Source organism: Rhinolophus sinicus, linkage group LG11, assembly GCF_036562045.2.
Source record: "Rhinolophus sinicus isolate RSC01 linkage group LG11, ASM3656204v1, whole genome shotgun sequence".
Lineage (NCBI taxonomy): Eukaryota > Metazoa > Chordata > Mammalia > Chiroptera > Rhinolophidae > Rhinolophus > Rhinolophus sinicus.
The window spans coordinates 16,208,081-16,233,746 of NC_133760.1; the positions used below are offsets into that span (position 1 = coordinate 16,208,081).

General features: G+C 46.7%; 1 protein-coding gene across 1 annotated transcript in view; it reads left to right on the forward strand.

Annotated features, from left to right (window-relative positions):
* RHPN2 (rhophilin Rho GTPase binding protein 2) overlaps positions 1–25,666 on the forward strand; it is a 47,918-nt gene that overhangs the window by 15,528 nt on the left and 6,724 nt on the right. The window contains exons 3-11 of the mRNA XM_019742743.2: positions 5,767–5,895; positions 8,178–8,253; positions 15,067–15,144; positions 15,512–15,636; positions 17,230–17,396; positions 19,533–19,720; positions 20,124–20,280; positions 21,865–21,984; positions 23,844–24,038. Of these exons, the coding sequence (XP_019598302.2) occupies positions 5,767–5,895; positions 8,178–8,253; positions 15,067–15,144; positions 15,512–15,636; positions 17,230–17,396; positions 19,533–19,720; positions 20,124–20,280; positions 21,865–21,984; positions 23,844–24,038 (1,235 nt within the window). The remainder of the gene's footprint in view (positions 1–5,766; positions 5,896–8,177; positions 8,254–15,066; positions 15,145–15,511; positions 15,637–17,229; positions 17,397–19,532; positions 19,721–20,123; positions 20,281–21,864; positions 21,985–23,843; positions 24,039–25,666) is intronic.

Here is a 25,666-nt window from a genome sequence, read left to right on the forward strand (position 1 = left end):
CTCTAGTTTGTGACCTCGGGATCAGTGGGTCATGAAGGTGTGGGCCAGGGGTGACCTGGGGTGGCTTTGGCTTCTATGAGAGTGACCCACTCTGAGGCCTGCCTTCCTCTACTGAGAGAGGGGCTGTGGGCAGATGGCCTGCCACACCGCCTGATCTGCTGCCTTAGCGTAGTGGCCACAGGAGGGAACCGGGCAGCACATGCTCCCGTCTCCCTGGATCCCTGGCCCGGCAGCATTTGGGGTCAGATGGATTAAGGCCAAGCTGCTTCCCTAAGGCCTCTGATGCCGATGCCTATCAACGTGCCAGTTCCTAGAGGGACAATTTTACTGAAAGACTGGAGACAAAAATTACACTAAAACAAGTGAAGACGTAGGGATCAGAACGCAAGCGATACAGGGCCCGGAAGCCATCATTCCATAGGGGCTTTTTGTGGGGGGGACAGGTCTCCGATGCTCCACATTGAGGGAAACCATGCGTGGAGGTGGTCTGCACCGTAGCTTCAGGAAATAACTGAAGGTGGCTTTCCTTCCCCCGGCCACACTTGTTGAGTTGATCACTCAGAGAAAGTAAGTGGGACACCTTCTCCTTCTTCACCTTTGCAGTACGTACATGCTCTTTATGAAAAACCCAAGGGCGTAGGCCTTCCCTTGGTGGTTCCAGCCAGAGGGAGGCCATGGAGACTCTCGGCAGGAAAGGGCAGAAACGCCCACTGCCTCATCCCGGTCGGTCTCAAGGCCTCTTTTCGCTGTCACATCAGTTACCAGACCACACGACCTCAGAGGAGGGGCACACGCAAGAGAAAGCTGAGAAAAGCCATGTTCTCCCAAGAAGGCCCATAAAAGCGATTCTTTTTATCTGGAAAGGCATCCAAGACACGGGGCACGAACACATACTGAGCAGACCCAGACTCTGGTCTTAATTCCTAATTTGGGCCAGCGGATTCTGTTCTTGTCTGTTGCCCCAAGCTGTTCCCCCAGCCTGGGCACAGGGAGCTGGCACAGGTGCCATATTCAATGGGTATTCCTTATTCGAGAAGCTGCCTTCCCCCAATCAATCAGTGACAAATCATTACCCGTACTAGAAACAGCTCAAACGCTAGAGTTGCTTTCTGAATCACCATTGTACGCAAAGGTCAGCATCGTAGAAACCAAACCTGAGGTTCCGCCTGGCCACCGACCCTTTCCACAGTGACCCACATGAAAGAGGTCCACATCCAAAGAGCATCAATTTGTTGCCAATCGTAAAAATCTCAAGTTATTGCCAAGTCTAGAGGGAGGAGACATTGGATATCAGTATGTAGAGGCAGGAAAATTGTTGGCCTATTTGGAGGCTCTCCAGATATTCAGACAGGGGTCTTAGCGTCTAAACGTTATATCTAAGTTGGACTCACTCTGCTATGAACCAGTCAGCACCCTCTGCCCCCACCCCCACCACAGTTGCCTCTATAGAGTGGTCTTTATTCTGCCAGTTGTTCTTTCATGACTGACATGTGTTGAGCCCCCACCTGTGGAAAGGACTACGCCAAGTTCGAGGAGAAATACAAAGAAATAGAAGGAAAAGAAAGGTCTTGATGTTCAGGAGTTGTGATTGTTTATCTTGCCTCATTCCAAGATGGATTTGAGGCACCTTAACACACGCCTACAACATGTAAGATTAACACAGGAGTGAATGAGGATGTGGGGGGGACGGAGGAAGAAGAATGAAGGAGAGATTTAGCTGGAAGGAAGGCTAGTACGTGCTACCACCAGGTCCTATATACTTTATTAAATGTGGGCCACAGTTTATCTCCGAGCTTCTGGGAAGGCCGTACGAAGACGGGATGAGACCTGGAACACATTCCATACCCATTAGCCAAACGCAAACGAGTTGCTCAGAAGAAACCTTTCCCAATAGTCAGGGCTGGGAGAATTTTCTTCCATTCATCCTCGCAGACGTTATCAGGTAGTGAATCAGTCACGTTCTCAGTAACATCTCTGTAGTACAGGTTTTACAAGCAGCAGGTCGTAACCCAGGGTACGTAATGAAATCAGTTCAATGGATTGCTGTTGTGGTTTAATAAAAAATAAATATTTGGTCTTTGTGCCTGGTTCCTGGCACAGAGCTCCTAAAAGCCCTGGACTCTCCTGAGCATCTTTTGTACGCCAGTGACGTGACTCCTGTTGGGGGTGGGGGGATGCTTCAGAATGGGAAGGGGGGCTGGTTGCCAGAAAGACCAAGCCTGATGAGAGGGTTGGAACTTTGAGCCCCAACCCTGGACCTCGGGTTGGGGAAAGGCGCTGGAGATTGAGTTCAATCATCAGTGATCAATGATTTAGTCAATGATGAAGCCTCTATAAAGCCCTAAATGATGGGGTTTGGGGAGCTTCTGGGTCGGTGTACACATGGAGGTGCGGGGAAGGTGGGGTGCCCAGAGGGTGGGGTGCCCAGAGGGCATGGAAAGTCCATGCCCTTCCTTGGCCTATGGATCTCTTCCATCTGGCTGTGCCTGAGTTGTACCCTTTTAAAATAAACCTCAGTAGATGTAAGTAAAGTGTTTGCCTGAGTTCTGTGAGATGTCCTAGTCGATTATTGAACCTGAGGTGGGCATGGGTTGTGGGAGCCCTTGATTTAAACTGGTTGTTGAAAAGTACAGGTGCCCTCTACTTGCACCTGGTGCCTGAAGTGGGCGGTCTTTTGGCACGGAGCCCACAGCTGTGAGGTCTGTGCTAACTCCAGGGGTTGGTGTCAGAACTGAATTGAATCGTTGGGCACCCAGTTGGTGCCAGAGAATCAGAATTGGAGAGTTTCAAACAGCATTGTGGTTTTGTTTTTAAAGATGTTATTAGAGTAGAATAGACTATATTAAGAGTATCACATACATGGCAAAGGGTGGTTTTGTGAAAATTTGTTTTAGGGGTGCATGTGTACATGTACTATGTTGTGATAGAAAATGTGTTTGCTACTGGTGATCATAGCCTAAAAAAAAAATATCCCCAAACCAATGATAGTCGCCAAGCTCAGCTTCCAAGGTCTCCTTGCCTGGCTGGGGAGCCCAGACATACATGTGTGAAAACTTACTGGGCAGTATGCAGGGCAGGTGCTATCATATCTGCAGGCAGGGTCGGGCTCGGCTTTTCCTCAGGGGGCTGAGAATAAGCTTGTTGTTTGGTCAAGGAGGACTTCATTGAAGGGAGGAGGAGAAAAAGAGAGAGAGAAGGGAGTGAAGTATGAAAACATCATGGAGAGAACCTGATGGGCCCAAATATGTAGTGAGGTGGGGAGCCGCTCCAGTGGGGAGGCCAGATGGTAGGGGAAGCTGAGCACTTTGCTCTCTGGAAGAAAGGTGGTGAGGAAAGCAAGCTGTTGACAGGTGGCTGGATTTTCATCAGTGAGGAGGGGAAGGGGGTCAGGCCCCAACTCTCTGGCTGGCTGGGGCTCCTGGCTGATGAACCTCAGGTGTCATCTGTGAAATGAGCATAAATTCTAGTACCCGGTGTGAGGGATGACTGAGGACCTGCCTGGCTGGTGCACAGAGGTGCGCTCAGCTGGGTCTGGCTCAGTACTTGGTTTTCATTGCCACTGCGATTTTTGCATTGATTCCTAATCTATAAAATGAGGGAGCCACCTGTAAGGTCTTCAGGTCAATGTCAAAACCTCTGCTGGAGATTTTGGGTGAAGTTCATTCCTTCGTAGAACTTAACACTAGTCCATTCTATAGCTGTACCACATTCGGTGTATCTATTTGCCATTTAGTCGGTATCTGGATTGCTTCCACTTTGAGGCTGTTATGAATAATGCTTCTATACACATTCATTTAACATGTCTTTGTTTGGACGTATGTTTTCATTTCTCTCATATAGAGTCCCAGGAGTGGAATTACTCTGTTAGATGATAGGTTTAGATTTAACATTTTTAGAAACTCCCCAAGGTTTAGATTTGACATTTTTAGAAACTCCCCAACTGTTTTCCAAAGTGGCTGTACCCATGACATTCAGCAGTGGTGAGGGTTCCAGTTTCTCTACATTCTCATTAACATTTGTTATTGTTTGTCTTTTTTTTTTTTTTTTTTTTTTTTTAAGGCTAGCCAATCTAATGGGTGTGTATTGGTCTCTCATGTTTTCAGTTTGCATTTCCCTATTGACTAAAGATGTTGAGCATCATTTCATATGCTTATTAACCATTCATAGTCTTCTTTAGTAAAATGTCTATTCAAATCTTTTGACTACTAAAAAATTAACTTGTCTTTTTATTATTTAACTAACAGAACTCTTTATATTCTGGATACAATTTTTTATCAGATATGTAATTTGCAAATATTTTCTCCTAGTCTGTGGCTTATCTTTTCTTCTTTCCTTTTTTTTTTTTTTTCCTTCCTTCCTTCCTTCCTTCCTTCCTTCCTTCCTTCCTTCCTTCCTTCCTTCCTCTGAAGCACAGAAGGTTTTATTTTTTTGAAGCACAGAAGTTTTTAAATTCGACACAGTCCAATTTATCAATTTCTCCTTTTATGGACTGTGCTTCTGGTGTGTAGTTAAGAATACTTTTGCCCAACCCAAGGTCATGAACATTTTCTCCTATGTTTTCTTCTAGAAGTTTTAGTTTTAGCTCTTGTATTGAGCTCTCTGATGCATTTTGATTTAATATTTGTGTATGATATGAGATTTAGATTGAGGTTTATCTTTTGACTGTTGTGCAGAAAAGAGTTACCATATGCAGGCCTGAGATGGCTATCCTTAGAAAGCCCTGCTTGTAAGGTTGGCCCTTGGCTGGAGTCTGGAAACAGATTTCAGGAGAGTTTCCACCAGTCCCAGGACTGATAAGAGGGGCTCATTGTGCCTAAACTGTTTGTACAAACAATGTGCATTATGTTGAACACCTGCTTTCCTTCTGGAAGTCTGGAAATTTGGAACATGCTAGGCAGAGGTGCCTACTTGCCTCGCCCCCAGTGAAAACCCTGGATGCTATATCTCTAATGAGCTTCCTTAGTAGATAGTATGTTACATGTGTTGTCATAACTCCTTGCTATATTCTGAGTCTCGTGAGGCCTCCTAGTGAATCACTGAACCTGGGGGTGGTCTTGGGGACACTGACGTACAGAGGGATGTCCAGTTGCTTCAGCACCATTTGTTGGAAAGACTGTCTTTTCCCCCTTGAATTGTCTTGTCACTTTTGTCAAAATCAATTGACCACAAATGTAAAGATTTCTTTCTGGATTCTGTTCTGTCCTATTGCCTGTCCTTATGCTAGTACCACATTGTCTTGATTACTGTGGCTGTATAGTAAGTTTTAAAATTGGATAGCATAAGTCTTCCACCTTTGTTCTTTTTCAAATTTGGTTATTCTGGGTCCTTTGCATTTCCATATAATTTTTAGCATTAGCTTGTCAATTTCTACTAAAAAGCTTGCTGGGTTTTGGAAGTGCATTGAATCAATAGAAAATGTCAATAGAGAATTGGTACCTTGATAATAGTGAATCTTCCCATTCATAAACATGGCAGGTCTCTCCATTTCATATCTTAGCAATGTTTTGAAGTTTTCAGGGGCTGAGAACAGGTTCCTTTTCTCAAGGCTAATTCTTTGCAGAGATATCTTTAGGATTCATGTCTGGCAGCTCAGGGTCATTGGCTATGTCCCAGGTCTGTTTACTGGTAGGTGTGGCTCAAGATGGGGCAGACACCTGACACCCCTGGGACACCTTATTGATCACATCTGTCGGTGGACCCATAGTGCTCACTGGGCACCTGGGATACTTGGCTGAGGGTGTTTCTCTCCCCCCTCTCTTTTAACAGAGTAGCCACGAACCAAAAGGTACGGGAGCAGGTGCGCCTGGAACTGAGCTTTGTGAACTCAGACCTGCAGATGCTCAAGGAAGAGCTGGAGGGTCTCAACATCTCCGTGGGAGTCTATCAGAGCACAGAGTAAGTGGGGGTGGCGCTTCTTCCAGATGCTTTCTGAGCCTCGGAACGTGCCGCATCAGGGATGGACTCAGAGAGTCCCAAGGGTGTCGTAGACCCCACTTTGGGAAGCGAGGAAATGACCAGGTGGGGCCCAGGTTGCCCTGCCTTCTTCCCCTTTAGCCTCCCCACCATGCACAGGGTCTGACTGGCTCACTCTGTTGATAGAATGCAAAAACGTATGAACTGCCTTTTACATCAACGGTCAGGGGGCCCTAGCAAGTTCCCTGAGGAGAAGGTGCAATGGAGGCACTTCAGAAATGGACCCTGTTAAATATTTGAGAAACAAATGTGCTAATGCATAAGCATGCATTAGGGAGTGTTTGTGGGAGGTGAGGTATCGAGGTGTGGCCTTCAGAAAAGCTCAGAGAATCTCCCACCCCGTGGTGAACTACCTGGGAAAGAAATGTCCATCTTTAAGGAGAAATCACTTTGAGAAATTCCAAAGAAGGGTTGGCCTACTTTTCTGTGTGGGGAAGTGAGACTTCTCAAAAGCTAGGGCAGCCTCAGGGGAAACTCAGTCAGAAAATAGTTCTCTGGATTAACAGGATGACATTTGGGAACCTCTGAGTCTTTGGAATGTGCTTTTTTTGATCATCCCCCACCCCCTGCATGGCACGGCGTGTTTTTCAGAGCGGAGGGAAAGCGTTAGCACGTGAAACCTCTGCTCTTCCTTGTTACGTCCGTGTGCCTTGGCTCGCTCAGCCGTGGGCTCCCAGTGCAGTTGTGAACACCTAAGCAGAACAACCAGTGAAAGGCTTCTCCCAGCCTTCCCTTCGGTATTTAATTCCAGTGTTTTGCCCAAAAGGTCAAAGCTCCTCAAGGAGGCAAGGCAGGGCCAAACTTCGGTGATACATGGAGGATGTTTCATATTCCCATTTGCTTTACTGAAGCGCAGGGATGTCCATCCTGAGGGCATCCCACAGAGACATGCAATTAAGGCCCCTGTGTGATCACGATGTGGCTCGAAAGTGGCCAGTTGGTCCCCTGTGCCATTGGGAAGAGGGGAGAGAGAGGTGCACATTCATACCGAAGCCTTGTATTTGACTCCACCCCCTTCCTATTTTCAAAGCAGATTGTTTCTTTCTTAGCACAGTTGATCTTTAAACACTTCTGTGAAGTAGGTGGGGAAGAGACAATCTCACTGTGCAGATGAGAAAACACAGGGAGGCCGGAGCTCATGGAGAAAATTATATTAGCCCAAGTTTGGGGCTGGGTGCCCTGGACAAGGGGGCCTCAGGACACTGGCTGCTCCTGGACAGTCACAGGAAGAGCAGCCTTTGTCTCCAGCTCTGTGTGGGCTGAGGACAGGAGGGCACGGGGGTCCAGAGGAGAGGGGCATGGCCCATCCTCATCTCCTTCCAGCAGGGTCCAGCTTTCCCTGTGGGCTTTGGGGAGGCCGCGCACCTCTGTTGGCTCTCCCCTGCTGAGAGCACAGCCCCCCTTGTTTTCTCTCCATCACAGAGGCAGTTTCAGCTTACAGCTGCATTGTCCACTCACCCTGCTCAGCATTCCTGGCCTCCTCCCTGGGCTGGGCTGAGCAGCCATAGGAGGTCTCCTGTTACAGGTCAGGGAGCTAAATCCCTGTTTGCAAAACAGCCTGAGCGGGTTCACTTCCTGTTGACCCTGCCCCTAAGAAGTAGGCTCAGGGTTCACTCCAGTGGTGAGCTGTCGGGTAACTGGGTGGTCAGTGGGGGGAGAGGAGTTGGAGGGGCCTGACCCTGGGCAGGGAGCTAGGAGCACTCAGATGTCAGATGCGTCCCCTGCCTTCCGGCTTTCCCTGTGCAGGTGGTGAGACACCCAGGGAGATACGCCCCAGGGAGGGGGGACCCACTGTGGTGACGAGAGAAGGAGGAGGAGGGTGGATGGAGATTGGGGGCTGATGAAGGGGGTCCAGTGGTGAGGTGGTGTACCCAGGTCAGGGAGCAGTGAGAACACAGGCGCAGGCCCTGGGGCGCAGTGGGTTCTCAGCACAGTTACTGAAGGAAGGGTTGAGACTGAAGGGATAAGTTGATAAGCGGGCCCTCGTGTGTTAGGCTGGATCGTCCAGAAGTTGCCAGGGACCGGGGCCAGTTTTAGAACAGCGACAGGGATGTGACTAGAGTTGTCTTTTATGGAAAATGAACCTGTGTGGGCTGGGTTGGCGTGAGAAGGGGGTGAGGACCTGAGCGGGGCTGCTGGGGGAGACTGTGGGTGCAGAGCAGTCGGAATAGGGATATTCATATACCTTGCTGTGCTCTTTGTAGGGAGACGTTTACGATCCCGCTGATTCCACTCGGCCTGAAGGAAACCAAGGATGTTGACTTTTCAGTCGTCCTCAAGGTAAATCTCAAAGTGATGGGGGCTGGACTCACTGCTGAAGAAGGAAATACAGAAATTGTGTGTTCCCTGCAAGTGGCCTAAGGCTCAATGGGCCACGTGTCAGTTGATGTCTGCAGGGTGACCCTGAGCCCCCTCAGCAGACCACGCAGAGAACCTTGTGCAGTCCTCTTCTCTTTTGGTCACTCTGAGGCTCCTTTGCCTGGGGACAGGGATTGGAAACCCCCTCCAGCCTGCCCACCCGGGAGACCAACTCAAAGAAGTACAGTGGTGGATGTGCTTTGGAATTTCTAAATTGTATCCTAGCTTACTATCTATTTTTCTTACATTTTGTAACCGATGCAAGCCACGTGTTTAGAAGAATAGCTATATTCCCCCCACTCCTAAACATTTTATTATGAAAATTTCCAAACTTACAGAAAAATTGAAAGCATGTTGCATTGAACTCCTGTACATTTACTACCTAGATTTTACCATGAACTTTTTACCATAGTCACTTTATCACAGAGTTATTCCTCTCTGCATCCCTGTGTCTCTACACCAGGCCCTCTTATTTTTGATGCATTTCGAAGTAACTCAAAGATGTTGGTTCACTGACCTTAAATACTTGAATAACTAGAGTTGATAGTTGTTGTTTCCCCATCTAATTTCTGGGGATCTGGCCTCCTCTTCCCTCCCCCTCTCCCTCCCTCCCTCTTTTCCTCCCTCCTTTCCTTCCTTCCTTCTCCTCCTCCTTCTTCTTTTTCAAATACTAGCTTTATTGAGATATAATTCATATACCATACAATCCACCTCTTTAAAGTGGACCCTATCTGGCTTCCTCATAAATGTGTGTGTCTCAGGTGAGTAACCAATACTTGGAGGCCCACCTGTGCCTGTCTCTGTGCTGGGTGTTGGTGATGTCACAGGCCCTGTCTGCCGGCTCTGTGTTTCAGTGGGGGATTCAGGTGGGACGCGGGGGAGGGGCTCTGATGGAAGCTTCAGGAAATGTGACGCCCAGAGATGCCTCTCCCAGCCTGGAATGCCTTCCTCTTTCTCCTCTCCCCAGCTCCATTAGTCTGAGTTGTAATGAATCACCTCCAACTTCCATTTAGGAGGAGAAAGTGGAGATGGGGCGGAAAGTTGTGCCTGTCTCTGGGCTTTCCAGCACAGGCGTGGTATATAGTAATGAATCCCAGCATCATGAAAAATGTTTCAAAGAAATAAGTTTCTTTTCATAGGAAGAAACTTGATTGACTCATTTTTGACTACTTTTAGTTTAGAAAAGAAAAAAATCATCACATGGCATTTTGGGCGCTATTGAATTTGTCCTTTTAAAATAAATGGGTTAATGTTTCAAAAGTTTCTGCAGTTGACCTCCCTTCTGGAGCAGAGACTGTGAATTGTTTGATAGAAGATCTTTCCCTCAGCATTTTTTGCCTGTTGCCTTGTTTAAATGGTGGTCACCCATCCCTGTGGGTTTGAGAAGGGATGCTGGTTGTCTTGCAGGACCCAGGATCACCAGGAATTTGATTATCTGGGGAGTAAACAATCCAGGAGCTACAGCTTCATGCCAACTTTTCGCAGGCAACCTGAACTTTCAGATGTGACACTGGTTGCATCTGTGAGACTCAGACAATCCTGTCTGTGGAAATGTCTTCAGTTACTTTGTAGAATAGTTTCCTGAAGACTCAGTTTGTTGCTCAGTACCAGACCTGCAAGAGTGCAGGCATTTTAAAGGGAGACTCTCTTAGAGAAACATGGGAATTTTATGGGCATCTGTAAGGACTCAAACATATCACGTGCTGAATTCCACATTAAAGGCAGTGAAAAAAAATCACATGTTTTGGGCATGGCCAACTGCTGTTCGGCTGAGGCTTCCAACCATGTCATTTTAGCCTAAAAGGGACTCTTCAAATGTCAATCATACAAAAACGAGAATGTTAAAGCATGTTCTGTTTTCTCCCTTCCACATTTGTGCTTGAGAGTGACACAGACAGGTGCCACAGGAGTAGTTTGGCCGACTTAATGAGGGCAATCCAAGGTGTCTTCCAAATCTGATGTGTGTGTCTGTGTGGTGTTTAATGGTCAGTAAAGCTCAAGATGTGACTTGGGCTTTATTTTAAAACAGGCTTTAAAATGGCCTCATTAGGAAGCACCATCAAAATAAATTCCCTTTCCAGAGAATTCAAGTTGGATTTTCTTTCTTTCCTTCTTTCTCTCTTTCTCTCTTTCTTTCTTTCTTTCTTTCTTTCTTTCTTTCTTTCTTTCTTTCTTTCTTTCTTTCTTTCTCTCTCTCTCTCTCTCTCTCTTTTTTGCTTTTAAATAGAACTTTCTTTCTTTTTCTGATTAAGAACAGTATTGCAGAATGTTCAGAAAATACCAAGACGTGTAGGGCTACCTCAGAGCCCACCACCCCTCCCCACTGAGCTCTGTAACTTGCTCAGCATTTAATCTTTGGACACCCCCGGCCTCTTCCTCTGATCAGGGACCTGCCTCATGAGGGTGTATGTCTCCTCCCATCCATGAGGGCTCAGCATGGTGTCTCCTTGTGCTGTACAAGGTAGCTATTAATTTCCTTCTTTAGGCAGCTAAAGTTCTTGCTATTGTCAGCAGCTCTCCGCTGAGCATCTCTGTACAGGTGGCTGAATATTCCCTTTGGATACATTTCTAGATGTGGATTTGGTAGGTCAAAGATGCATAGTATCTAGTTACCCACCGGAAGTGGTCCTACCTTCCATTCCTCCCATCTGTGTGTGACTGCTTAGCTCCCTGAACCTTTGGTTACAATGTGTGTCATTCATCATTTTGATTTTTTAAAACTATCTTTTTGATTTTTGTGAAATCAGGCAAAAGCAATACCTTATTATAATTTACATTTCTTTGATCGGTACTAGTTGAATACATTCTCACATGTGTTTGTGTGCCCCTTCTATTGCTCCTTTTCAAAAGGACTGTTTCTGTCTTTTGCTTTTCTTAGTATTATTACTCTTATTTCTTTCTTTTTCTTTTTTTAAAGATTTTATTGGGGAAGGGGAACAGTGTGTACTTCCAGGACTTTTTTTTCCCAAGTCAAGTTGTCCTTTCGATCTTAGTTGTGGAGGGTGCTGTTCAGCTTCAAGTTTTGTCCTTTCAGTCTTAGTTGTGGAGGGCGCAGCTCAGCTCCAGGTCCAGTTGCCATTGCTAGTTGCAGGGGGCGCAGCCCACCATCCCTTGCGGGAGTCAAACCAGCAACCTTGTGGTTGAGAGGACGCGCTCCAACCAACTGAACCATCCAGGAGCTCAGCGGCAGCTCAGCTCAAGGTGCCGTGTTCAATCTTAGTTGCAGGGGGCGGAGCCCACCATCCCTCGTGGGACTGGAGGAATAAAACTGGCAACCTTGTGGTTGAGAGCCCACTGGCCCATGTGGGAATCGAACCAGCAGCCTTCGGAGTTAGGAGCTCTAACCGTCCGAGCCACCGGGCTGGCCCTACTCTTCTTATTTCTTAACAAGAGTTTGTGTTGCATGTGAAGGATGTTAACCCTTGGTTATATATATTGCAAATATTTCAGTACATGCTTCCCTTTAACTTTTGTTATATAAGCAAGTTTAAAAGTATAATATATATATATTTTTTTTTATACAGATTTTATGTTATTAAACATATCAGTCCTTCCCTTTACAGTTCTGCCTTGATGACTTACTTGTTCAGAAAGGCATTCTCCACACCAAGATGTCATAAATATTTTGCTATTGTTCCTTTAAGTGCTTTGTTTAAACATTTTTAACATCAAATCATTGATCTATCTAGAATTTGCTTTGGGGTAAAAAGTAAGGTGTAAGGCTATAACTTTTTATTTTCACCAAATGGGTAGCCAATTTCCCCTGCTGTGTTGCTGGATGGTGTCTGTTTCCCTCCTCCCCTTCTACCCCCCACCATCCACCCTCCTCCATCCTGCTCTGTCTGGGGAGGCAGAAACCAGCTCCTGCTCTGTGGTTTCCCACTGGGTGTGGCCGAGGGGCCGAGCAGCATCAGGAGATGAGAGGGTAGGAGAGGGAAGTCCGGCATAGTCAGGCATTTAATTCCAGGCTCCCTCAGCTGGCTTCCTTTTGCATTTGCGTAGGGAAGGCCGGTAGCCACCTCGCCAGGTTTCCAGAGCCCCTTCTCCCCATTGACCCTTCAGCTCTGGGATTCTATTGACTCTGCAGGTCCCGCACCATCCACACCACGGCAATAGCCCTGTCCTTAAACTCACATCGGTCAGTTTGCACAAATGTGTGTACCACCTCTCTCCTGCCTGGACCTGATGGATGCCCCAGCCTTTCCCGCTTCTGTGGAATTCTGGCTTTAGTTATGTACCTGATTCTTGACTCTGCCACAGTCTGTTTCTGATCCATATTTAGTTTCATTGTCCATTTCTCACTGTTTAATCCCCTGCGTGTTTTAACACCAAATAGAGCAAGCCTCCTTTATTGCTATGCTTTTCTAAATATTCTTAGCTTTTCTTCCACGTTTTGTCAAGTTTCTCAAAAATAGTACTTTTGGGTTTTGATTGAAATTTCTCGAGATTCATAGCCTCATTTGGACAAAATTTCTCCTTTCCAATATTGCACATTTTCATCCATGAATATAATATTTCTAATTGTTGATATCAACAAACAGCAAGTTTATGAGGATACGGACTCCATCTGTCTTGTTAAAAAAGGATTTCATGAATTAAATGAAAGAATGAAATAACTGATGTCCTTTGGAGAAGTTTAATAGTTATCTGCTTACTTAAATTAATTTTATCCCTAGGAACATTGTGCTTTTGTTGCGATTGTGAAAATTATCGTTCCCCTATTATATTTTTCTAACTGGTTATTGCCTGTTTAAGAAAGGAAGACTTGACTTTTACATGTGAACTTTTTGACCACTTTGTTGAATTCTGATTAGTTCAGTAGTTTTTCAGTTGACGCTCTAAGATTTTATAAGTGTACTTTCTTTGTTCTTTCTTCCTTTCTGATATTTCTAGCTCTTATTTTTTCTTAATTTGTTGGCTAAGTAACAGAATTATGCTAAGAAACAGCAGCGATGGCAGAAATTCTACAAACTATGTTTAATCTATCCTACGTTACTAAATTTCAAAGTCAGGAATACATTTGGAATTTTTATCAGTATCTTCTTTTGACTTCAATAAGGTTTCCCTTTAAACGTCTTATTTTAAGTGCAATCTCTCTCCTTTTAAGGACATTTTTGCCAGTGTCCACAGTGGAGGTTGACAGAATAACATGCTCTGTACAGCGTCACCTGAATGGTGGCCCTTAGCGCGGTTCGTGGGACGTCATCGGAGAAGCTTGAGATACACTTTGTCCTTCGCCTCATCCTCATTGGAATTAGTGTCACTAATAACAGAATTAATAACATTTGAAAACCATTTCAAATTTCACAAATCATCCTATTAGAAGAGCTGATTCCAAACACCAGCTTTTTAAGTGAAATCATGAATAAAATCTGTGGCAGCATCATCAAACAAAAAGAAAACTTGGGTAAAAATGACCAGAGTAAAAAACAGGGAGCCTCTGGGCCCAGCAAGTCCTCTTCTTGGGGTTTATTCTGAGGACCCAATCAGACGTGAACACAGGGAAGAGCTTCACATGGTGTTACCTTTCATTGCAAAACGTACCAATGACTTTAATGCTCAACAGGAGGGCCTGAGGACTGTCATGGTGCATATTGGGTAGCACATAGTAGGGGCTAAATTCATTTGTTGAATAAATAGCTTAAATACATTTATTACATTGGAGGGTTATATGACCGTATTAAAGGTTATGCTATAGACTATTGTGTGGCAAATGAAAACGTTGGATGCATTGCCAATTTAAAAAACAAAGCAAAGCAAAGGTGTATATTTATTCAGTACAATCCCATTTATGTAAGGTGAGGGGATATGGTGTGTGCGTGTGTGTGTAGATCTGCATTGAACGTGCAAAAAGCCGGAGGAGCTTTAACATAGAAGGTGTGTAAAGAGAACACTCGCAGACACTTGAGAAAACATAACTGCACAATCTCCTCAACTTGCTTGCCACCAAGGAGAGCCAGCACTCATGGAAGACGTTGTGCAAGAACGAATTCACCATACCCCCTATACTGTTCTTTTTTTTCCCCCCCTACAATACTTGCCATATTCTAATCTATGATGTAATTTACTTATTTGTCGGGCCCATTACATATTATCTGTGCCCCCTGCAAGAATATAAGCTCCATGGGGCAGGATCTTTGTGTAGTGCACGGATGTATAACCCAGGCTGTGTGAACATGCCTGGCACAGGGCATGTGCTGTGTCACGTGACTGAGTAAACTCACAGGGCGCTCATCAAACACTGGGCTGTGGGCCCCATGCGGGGGTCTCGCTGGGGTACCTCATTTGTGGAAGTGCCAGAGCTGCTCTCACAAAGGTTCCCATCGCAGATCCTGATGGTAGCATCATCATAATAGTCCCCAGACGCAAGTTTCCTTTGTGCCTGGGTACTGAGGACAGCCCTAAACACGAAGGTCTAAGCCCCTGATTATCTGTGACATTTGCCAGAAGCGTCTAATGAAAAAATCATGTAATTGTGGCGCAAAGACATTAAAAAAAAAAAAAAAAATTACTCAGCTTTCTTTGTTACCAGGGCATCAAAAGCAAAATTTTAAAATGTACATTAAAAATTGATAAAATAAATCCCACCACTCAGAAAATCACTGGTATACAATCTCCTGTAAGTTTTCACGTGTTCCACATTTATTTCTAAAGGGAACACATTAGACATTACTCTCCCACCTATTTATGGCTTTGAATCACACCTTATAGTGTCTTCTCTCATTTTTCTTACAGGATTTTATTCTGGAACATTACAGTGAAGATGGCTACCTATATGAAGATCAAATAGCAGATCTTATGGACCTGAGACAAGTATGGTTTTGCACGCAGCAGGGAGGGGAGGATGGCTGCTAGAGCTTGTTGAGTCTTCAGAATATCCCATAATTGCTCACTTGAGGTCTTATAGACGTGCAGATGGTTGGAGGGGATCGGGAGGGATTGTCGAATCCATTCCACTTGCCACAGAAGAAGACCAGGCGAGAGACCTGCCTGCTGGCATGTCTGGGGCTGGATTCTGGGTCTCCTGAGTTCACTGCAGCCCTTTCCTCCCCTCCTAGAGTTCATGATACCAGCAGCGGGGCCCAAGCTCCACAGATGTAGCATATGTGTGCACCTTCCGCGATGGGCCGTCTGCTCTGTTCTCACCTGCTCACCCCTTTGGTGCTTCCTGTCCTTTCAGGCTTGTCGGACACCCAGCCGGGACGAGGCCGGAGTTGAACTGCTGATGAGTTACTTCATCCAGCTGGGCTTTGTCGAGAGCCGATTTTTCTCGCCCACCCGACAGATGGGGATCTTGTTTACGTGGTAGGTGCCTGGGGCCTGTGCTGGTGCTGTCCCCCTTTCAGTCACAGCTTGGAGCCTGGGCACCACAGAGGCTCCTCTGCTCTGCAGGCCCCTCTTTCTAATGTCCCCTTTATGCAGGAGAGCCCAGGATGTGTAGCTAAACAGCTGTTGGTTTAGCTGTTTAGAAGGGGACCCGAGGGGGAGGAGGCTCCAACAGACCTTGCCTTCTTGATTCTCAGAACAAGTGAGCCGAAGAAAAGGGGCTTTTTTTTTTTTTTTGGTGCTCATTTTATCATCAGAGAAACACTAGGGCTCTGAGGTGGAACTAACAGGAAGCAAGAGTCCTGTCCCCGATGGGACTGGGCTGAGGTGGAGGGTGGGAATCACGTTTTGTCCCAATGATAAGAGCAGCAAACAGAAGTAGATCGAATTTAAAAATGGAAGCAGAATGTTTGGTTCTTCCCAGAGTTGGTATTTTCAAAGATTAATGTTGTTGAAATACTTCAGAGGTGCTGAGTGTGGGTGAGAGGAGACTAAATCCCGATACCTAATGGGCACATTCAGAGTTAAAGTTTTACCACAGCAGGCTGATAGAATGCCTTCCTTTTGAAAGGAAAAGCGGATCACGTTTTGTAAAGATGCTGCTAGCTGTCTGCTCTGGTGAAGGGAGTAAAGGGCATTTCTCCTGGGCCTCAAATTGGGGAGAAGTTGTGTGTCTACTTGCTGATTGATGTGTGAACTTTAAAACACATCCTGAATCCTTTTAGACTTCAGAAGAGATGATGAGGGCTTTGTAATTGCTGTATTTCATGTAGGAGAAACCTTGTATTTTTAAAATACTTCATTTTTTTGAGCAGGTCAGGTTCACAGCAAAATTAGAAGAACGTACAGAGATTTCCTCTGTGCTCCCTCGCCCACACCCCAACAACCTCCCCCTCTACCAACATCCCCCACCACAGTGGAGGTGCATTTTACTGCAATTGATGAACCTCTCACTGGCACATGATTGCCCAGAGTCCACAGTTTACATTACAGTTCGCCCTTGGTGGTGTACATTCTATGGGTCTGGACAGATGTATCACATGTATCTACTGCTATAATATGCAGAGTAGTTTCCCTGCCCTGAAAACTGTCTGTGCTCCACCTATTCATGTTCCCCTCCATCCCCCTCTGAAACCCTGGAAACCACTGATTCTTTTTTTGTTCTCCATTGTTTTGCCTTTTCCAGAATGTCATAGCGTTGGACTCCTACAGTATGTAGCCTTTTCAGACCTGGCTTCTTTCACTTAGCAATCTGCGTTAACGTCTCATGTCTTGTCATGGCTCAGTAGCTTAGTTCATTTTAGTGCTATAGTTATGCACCGAATGGATAGGCCACGACTTGTTTATCCATTCACCTACTGACAGACCTCTTGGTTGCGAAACCTTATTTTTGTGTGCGCTTGTGGGTGTCTTCAGTGTGACCTGGCCCATCACCTTGTTTGGAAATGAAAGCCTCATTGCATGTGCATCTTTGAATTTCATTCAAGAAACAGATTTTGTCCATTTGTCACCCCAAAGTGGCATTAACTAGCCAAGTAATCCCTATTCTCACGACACATTTATATTAAATAGGTATGACTCCCTCACTGGGGTCCCAGTCAGCCAACAGAACTTGCTACTGGAGAAGGCCAGCATTCTGTTTAACATTGGAGCCGTCTACACACAGATCGGGACCCGGTGCAATCGGCAGGTGCAAGCTGGGCTGGAGAGTGCGGTGGACGCTTTTCAGAGAGCTGCAGGTGTGTCTCCACGAGGGCTGCCGGGATAGAATCCTGGCGCTGCCAGTTGGCACTGGGTACCCCAGCCGAAGTGGGTCTGGGGGTCCTCCCCATGCCGCATGGGCCTGAAAAGGCCAGGCCCGTTTCCAGCGCTGGAGTCATTTCCCACCAAGAGAATTATTTAATGGTTTAAACCCTGTGGGCTCAGTCTGGGTTATGGCTCATGGGCACAGTGAATCCTGTGGTTAACAATTAATCTTTTCCAAATGAGTGGCCCCAAGGATGGCAGTGAATGAACTGTTACTTTGAACACTATATTGAAGAACAGAGTATGTTTTACCAGCTAGTGAAAACGTATGCTTTTTTTGGTTTGTTTTAAACCACGCATGCCTCACTAGTACCTATTACTATTTATTATGCCTTTATATGTTGTTCATTCTATGAAGCCTGCCCATCTGACGTTGCTTTTTTCGTCCCTTTGTCAAGAAACGCCTAGTGCTGACTCATTACGGACCCAGGGTCGCCAGGCCGGGTGCTGCTCATGGGTTCTTGAGGGTTCTGCCTCGCTCCCCTCTAATAGGACTTGGGTCAGGCATAGCTGGCGTGGGCAGTGGTCAGCCAAAGCAGCACCCCAGCGCAGCCCACAGCCCGATCCCCGAACTGGCACCACAGGTCTCCTTCTGCGCCAGCCCTCATCACTCTGCTTGGGGGTGTTCCCCCGACAGAGAACCTTCTTGAGTATCTCATGTTGCTCTGCAGGGCTGTGAAGAAGCATAGCTTTGCCATTTTCACTTATTATGGAGTGGCTTGTGTTACAATGATTGATCCCTCAGGATGAACCAATATGCTAAGATTCCGTGTGGGAGTTGATTTCTTTCACTGTAAATCCTTTTCTGGGCTCATCTTTCTGAGGAATCTTTATCAGGTGGACTTTGTGACTTGTCTCTGAGATTACAGATAGGAAGCTTGAGAACCGAGTGGAGGAACCGCAGAGGGGAGCAAACAGCCTGCAGCAGTTGCCATCCTTCTACAGGGCGGTTTATGCTTTGTGACAAAACCTGAGGAACCAGTTAGATGGGATGCATGGCTGGAGATTTTATTTTAGCTCCAGGTTGATTGTCAGTTTATGCTGTGACAGTTAATTTTCTAAAGCATAAAAAAAGTCAGCTGAGGGCTACAGCATGAAAATTTCCATTGGAATGGGCTGAGATGATCTTTCCTGGGGCGGGGGAAAAGCCCCCAACTCCTGAATGACCCAGGTGTGAAGTGTTAGCCTCGCCCCGAAAGCCCCTCAGTCTTTCTGCCTGCTTTCTGCTTTTGCCTCCATCAAATGCCTGGTCATGGTTGGAATTTCTCACAATTGTCCCAGAAGAGACTGGAATGGACCGGAGCAGGCTGGTTTCCTTTCTTGATAACAGGCGTAAATGTTTTGGAAATCTGTAAATGTTTTGGAAGAGAATCCAATTTTTTTTAAAACTATGCTAAAGATACATCACAAAATTACCATTTTAACCATTTTTAAGAGCACAGTTCATTGATACTAAGTTCATTCACATTGCTGTGCAACAACTATCAATCTCCAGGATGTTTTCATCATCCCAAACGGACACTCTGTACCCATTAAACAGTAACTCTCCATTCCCTCTTCCCCCCAGTCCCTGGCAGCCACCATTCTACTTTTTGTCTCTATGAATTCCAGACTATTCCAGATACCTCGTCTCGGTGGAATCATACAATATTTGTCCTTGTGACTGGCCTGTTTCACTTAGCACAGTATTTTCATCCGTATTGCAGCATGTGTCAGAATTGCCTTCTTTTTAAGGCTGAAGCATATTCAACTGCACGTATATACCACATTTCATTTATCGATTTTATCCGTTAATGGACATTTGAGTTGTTTGCCTTTTTGTTCTTTTGTGAATAATGCTGCAGAGAGCACTGGTGCACAAGTATCAGTTGAAGTCCCCGCTTTCAATTCTTTGGGGTGTATACCTAGGAGTGGAATTGCTGGATCTTATGGTAATCGAGAACCAGATTTTTTAAGATGCTCCAGGATACCAGTTTTAAATTTCTTCTTCTGTCCTTCTTGTTATTTCTGAACAGCAAGGTAAAATAAATATGATCCCCAACTAATGTGCAAACAATTTCCAATTGTAGGGGTTTTAAACTACCTGAAAGAGACATTTACTCACACGCCAAGTTATGACATGAGTCCCGCCATGCTCAGTGTGCTGGTCAAAATGATGCTTGCACAGGCCCAAGAAAGCGTGTTTGAGAAACTCTGCCTTCCTGGGTTACGGAATGAGTTCTTCATGCTGGTGAAAGTGGCTCAGGAGGCTGCCAAGGTAAGTCTTCCTGGTTCCCGTGACTTTCAGGGGTGGGTGGGATGCGTTGGTGCAGGCCCACTGGGAGCAACAGGGGCTTCCCATGGCAGCTGGCCCAGGACCTGGGCAGCATGCCTGCCCAGGCCAGAGTGTTGCCTTGCATTTTCTTGGCAAGTCCTGTTGTTTCAGATATGGATCACTGATTCCATCTGCAGCTTAGCCTAAAAACCAGCATAATGACAGTTGCCTGATCTCCCTGTTAACTCTGACACTGACAGCACGAAGAACCCTTGGAGTCGCTCCCAGATTCTGGAGCGGCCTCTGGCAGGGGCTGTTGCATAGAAGAAAGGGCTCTTTTTCCGTAGCCGGGGTGCGTGAGGGCCCCTGTGCCAGGCTCCCCTGCCCAACATCCCTTCTCTTTCAGGTGGGAGAGGTCTATCAGCAGCTGCACGCAGCCATGAGCCAGGCGCCCGTGAAAGAGAACATCCCCTACTCCTGGGCCAGCCTGGCCTGCGTGAAGGCTCACCACTACGGAGCCCTGGCTCACTACTTTGTAGCCACGCTGCTCATCGACCACCAGTGTAAGGCGCGGGGGCTTGGAGGCTCTGGCTTTGGTCAGGGTTGTGGTTTTCCTGCCTCCAGGAGACAATGAGCTGGATGGGAGCTGTCTGCCTGCCTTGGAGATGCTCACAGCCTGGGGACAGGTGGTGGGAAGACAGATGGCCTAGGCAGCTGTCACACAGGCCAGGCTGGGATTAAGCGTTATACGTTCCTGCTGTGGGAGGAAGAGGGGAAGTGTTAATTCTGCCTGGGATGGAGCAAATAGCTTCATGGAGATGACTTTTCACCTGGAATCCAGAACAGGGCTAGGACCAGGGCTAGGACAAGTGAGGCTTCAGCCTCAGGCACAAAATCTAAGGGAAGGCCCCAAAACTCAGTAATCAAGATAACATGGTATGGTGACATTTAAAATGAATCAGAATTAATACAAAAAATTTCATGGGGATCAATATTTTAAATAAAGACAGTGGTCGGTAACAGTGCTGTGCTGAGCCACAGTGGAGCCTGAAGCAAAAAGGAATTTGGGTGTTTTGTTTCTCATGGATTTTTTTGCAACGATTTTGATGTTTGGAAGCTTGTATTAAAATATTATATATCTCGATTGCTGAGTTTTGGGCACCTCCTTAAACTTTTAGCCCGACTTGAGTGCCTTACTCTGCTCGTCCTAGTCTTAGCTTTGATCTCAAGTCAGGTGGGGCTTTTGTTGTAATTAGTACTAATTGAGGCAGCCCCAGAGTAATGAAAAGGATCTCTTCTGGAGGCAGACTGCCTGGGTTCATTTCTCCGCTCTGCCATTGACTAGCTGTGTGATCTTGGGCAAGTTACTTAGCTGTTCTGTGTCTCAGTTTTCTCATCTCTAAAATGGGGGTATGAAGAACCTATATCGTATGGCTGTTATGAAAACTGAGTGCCTCTCTGCAAAGCTAAATAGTATATGGTGGGCTCTCTGAAAGTGTTAACTGCTACTGCTAGTATGATTATGTCATCTATTAGGCAGGGCAAGTCATGTAAGCCAGTGGAAATACAGTGCTTCAGTAAGTGTGGTGGAGACAGCAGTGAGGCAGCAGTTGGATTCCTTGGTGTAGTAGTGGGCAGTTTCTCATTTGAGTTGGACTTTGAACTCTGAGGAGTACTTTTCTAGCTGAACAAGGAAGCAAAAGACAGCTAGAGCAAGAACACTGTCTGAGCTCTGGGATGGAAGCCGAAAGTGTTCAGGTAGTGCTGACTGCTTTGGTGAGGTTAGAGGGGCACACGTGCCAGAGAGGGTGCAGGCACGGAGGCCACGAGAAATTTGAGGCGGGGCTGTGCCAAGAGGTTCCGTGAGGTGGGCGGCCTGGAGGAGGTCAAGAGCAGGGCCTCAAAGCCACATCATGAGCCCCTAGCGTGTGCCTGGCTCTGAGTGCAAAGACCTGTGGGCTGGGTTGCCTGGGGTGGGTCCAGGGGCCCAAAGGAGACCTATTATCCCAAGGGCCTTGTAAAACTGGAGAAGAAAGGCACCTGAAGATGTGGGTGAAAGAGAAATCTCTAAGTGGGTCTGCAGCGCCATCTCCAGAGCCCATGGCCACAACCACAAGAAGGAGTTAACCCCCCGGTTCTCATTGCAGTGAAGCCTGGTGCAGATGAGGACCACCAGGAGAAGTGCCTGTCCCAGCTCTATGAACACATGCCAGAGGGACTGACGCCCTTGGCCACACTGAAAAACACTCATCAGCGCCGACAGCTCGGTGCGTATGGGCTCTCCTGCTCCCTCTCCTCCTCCCTCCTCGTGCCCCATTTGGTGCCCAGCTGGTCCTGCTCACCGACACCCCCAGACAGGTCCCAGGGCAGGGCTTGGAGACTGGGGTCCTGAGTCACTGTGTCCCCTCTGGATTCAGAAACCATGAGGGGTAGTCCCCTAACCTCAGTGGGCTTCCAGAACTTGTTCTCACAGGTTCTGCGAGGGCCCCGGCTCCCGCAGTGAAGCTAGAGCTTTGACAATCTTTCAGCACCTTCTTGGTTCTTGGGGTTGGCCCTTGGCCATCCTACTGTGGAGGGACATGGTGGTTCCTATTCTCAGGCCACACCTGAGAACTAACTGGTCATGAATCGTCCTGGTTTGGTCTCTGCCACGTCTCAGAGTGAATATGTGCAAACCTGCATTCCTCCACTACCCAAACCTGCCCCCCAACCCCGTCCCCACGTTTGCCCATTTCAGTGATGGCAAATGCATCCTTCTAGGTGTGCAGGCCAGAAAACTTGGACTTACTCTCCGTCCACATTTGATTAGGAAATCTCACTGACTACCGAGTAGACATAACCCAAATCTGATTACTTCTTACCCTACCACCCTGGTCCAAGCTACACTCATATCGTGTTTCCCCGAAAATAAGACCTAGCTGGACCATCAGCTCTAATGCCTCTTTTGGAGCAAAAATTAATATAAGACCCGGTCTTACTTTACTATAAGACCAGGTTTTGAATAATATAATATAATATAATATAATATAATATAATATAATAATATAATATAATATAATATAATATAATACCAGGTCTTATGTTAATTTTTGCTCCAAAAGACGCATTAGAGCTGATTGTCAGGCTAGATCTTATTTTCGGGGAAACACAGTATAATGTTTACTAAACAAACACAGACTTGCTGAAACCTCACACAATCCTGAGATAGGTATGGTATGATCTCCATTTTTCATTTGAGGAAACAGTGGCCCAGAGAGGTTATACAGCTTGCCCAGCGTTTTGCAGTGTCCTCATACCTGGTCTCCCAGCTTTCCTCTTTGCTTCTTCATAGTCCATTCAAAATCAGGCCACATCCGTCCTCTGCTCACACCCTAATGGGCTCCCATGTCACCCAGAGTAGGAGCAGAAGTCCTCACCCTGCACTTGTAAGGTTGGACACGGTCCAGCCCCTGCTCCTCTCTGCCCTCATTCCCTACCCTTCTCAGCCACTGACACTCCCTCTAGCCACATCCCCAAGCTCCTTGTGGTCCTCGAACACGTAGGCATGGTCCTGCCCCAGGGCCTTTGCACTTGCTCTTCCATCAGATAACCTCAAGGCAGTTCCCTTACTTCCTTAGGGCACTGTTCAAAAATTTCCTTCAAAACAGACTTTCCCTGACCACCCATCAGAGAAGAGCAACTTTCCATTCCCAGTCTTCTCTGTCTATAGCTGCCTATGCTGCTTTATGTTTCTCCGTAACCTTATTGCCACACAGTCCATTGCATATTATTTTGCTTGTTAATTATCTGTCTTCAACCACTAACTTGTCATCTCCATGAACGCTGAGCCTAGTTTTTGTTCACTGCTTTCTCTAGTTCCTGGAATATTCGGTAACTATTTGCTGAATGGATGTTTTATAGACATAAGTGAGCATAGTGCATATGCATTTAAGAGGGGCTCCGTGGGCCACTGTAAGCTGTGCCCTCCTTAAAAAAACAAAGAAGGGACTCCAGCCGTCCAGGCAGATCCTTCAGAAGAGAGAATGTCCATCTCTCTGGGCTGATCCTTGGGCACTTTGGCTCTCCTTGAGGTACATGCGTTGCAATTTAGGACCCATGTCCCATGGCATTGCTTTCCTGTTGGCAGGCAAGTCCCATCTGCGCAGAGCCATTGCCCATCATGAGGAATCGGTGAGGGAGGTGAGCCTGTGCAAGAAGCTCCGCAACATTGAGGTGCTGCAAGAGGTGCTGTCCGTGGCACACCAGCGGTCCCGGCTCAAGTACACGCAGCACCAGGAGGACGACGATCTGCTGAACTTGATCGATGCTCCCGACATTATCTGTGAGTGACCTGGGTGCTTGTGCCAGGGGCCGAGTGTGCCGTGTGAGAGGCGGGGCCCTTGGGGCGCTCAGCCTTTATTTGCTCATCCTGCAGTGGGTGGGCAAACTCTCTGCACCGGAGAGGACGAAATGCTTCTCTTGCCCATTTACCCCTGCCCGAATCCAGGGCTCCTTTATGGTCTCAGCCTCCACAACCCCTTTGCAACATCTGACTCTCCTGCTGCCTCTCGACACTCCTCCCTTGATGTTGGGGCACCTTGCCTCCTTGATCTGTTCCCACCTTCCTCTCCATCCCCCTTTGCTTACTGTGCTTCTTGCCCAATCCCACCCACCCCTCCTGACATTCTCAAGGTCCACCCTTCCTCGTTCATTTCCAACCTCCTTTGGGGTTCCAGACATCACCTCGTCAGGAGACCCCTGAAACTACCTTTCACCTTGACCATTTTTGCTAGACTCGACATCCACATACATTCCGTCTGCCTTCTGGGAAACTGCACTTTGCTAACCGTCTTTTACCTCTGCCTCCATGGTTTGAAAGCCCAGTGCATCCTTATTCCTGCTTCTAGGCTTGTGCTTTCCCTTGTTTTCTCCATCTTTTATCGGCACTAACATTTTCTTTTAGGACAAAAATTGTTTTTATTATGAAATGAGAAGTAAAACTTTGGCTGATATAGTGGAACCGGGGGTGCAGGGAAAATGTTTACTTTGGCACTGAAAATTCTTCAGAACCTACCATGTTTCCCCGAAAATAAGACCTAGCCAGACCATCAGCTCTAATGTGTCTTTTGGAGCAAAAATTAATATAGGCCTGGTCTTATTTTACTATAATATAAGACCAGGTCTTATATTATATAGTATAATATAATATAAAAGACGCATTAGAGCTGATGGTCCAGCTAGGTCTTATTTTCGGGGAAACATGGTAGGTATCGTGTGTGTGTGTGTGTGTGTGTGTGTGTGTGTGTGTGTGGTGAGAACACTAAGATCTACTCTCTCAGCAAATTTCAAGTATACTATACTCGTATAGTATTGTTAAGCATTGTCACCAGGCTGTGTGTTCGATCTCTAGAACTTACTCATCTTGTATGACTGAAACTTTGTACCCTTTGATCAGTATTTCACCTCCCCCGCCCCCATACCTGGCAGCCACCGTTCTGCTGTCTGCTTCTGAGTTGGACTGTTGTAGACTCCACATGCAAGTGAGGTCATGGTCATGCGCCACCAGCATTTTCTAAGGCTCTCCAGGGAGTAGAGCACTGACCTAGGTTCAGGAATACAGAGATGAACTGCATAGTTGTTGCAGCCCATGGAGAGGTAGCAATCGTTCCGTCCAGGAGGGCAAGAGCTGGGGAGACCTCCCTGAGAGGTGACTTTGGAGGGAGGAATGATTAGGGTCTTCCCACGAGTTAGGGGAAGGAGAGGGAAGGCGGCCCAATCGAGGGAACCCCCTTTATCCTTACACCTTCCCACCCCACTTCCTACACCTCTGTCCCTAGTCTCTGGAGTTCCACCCCCTATTTTCAGGGACCAGCTCCTTAGAGACAGAGAGAGCCCTGTTCAAGCTAGAATCCTGGGCTTGTCTGTAGTAATGTTGGCTAATACCTACTGGGCATTTGAGGCCTGCCAGGC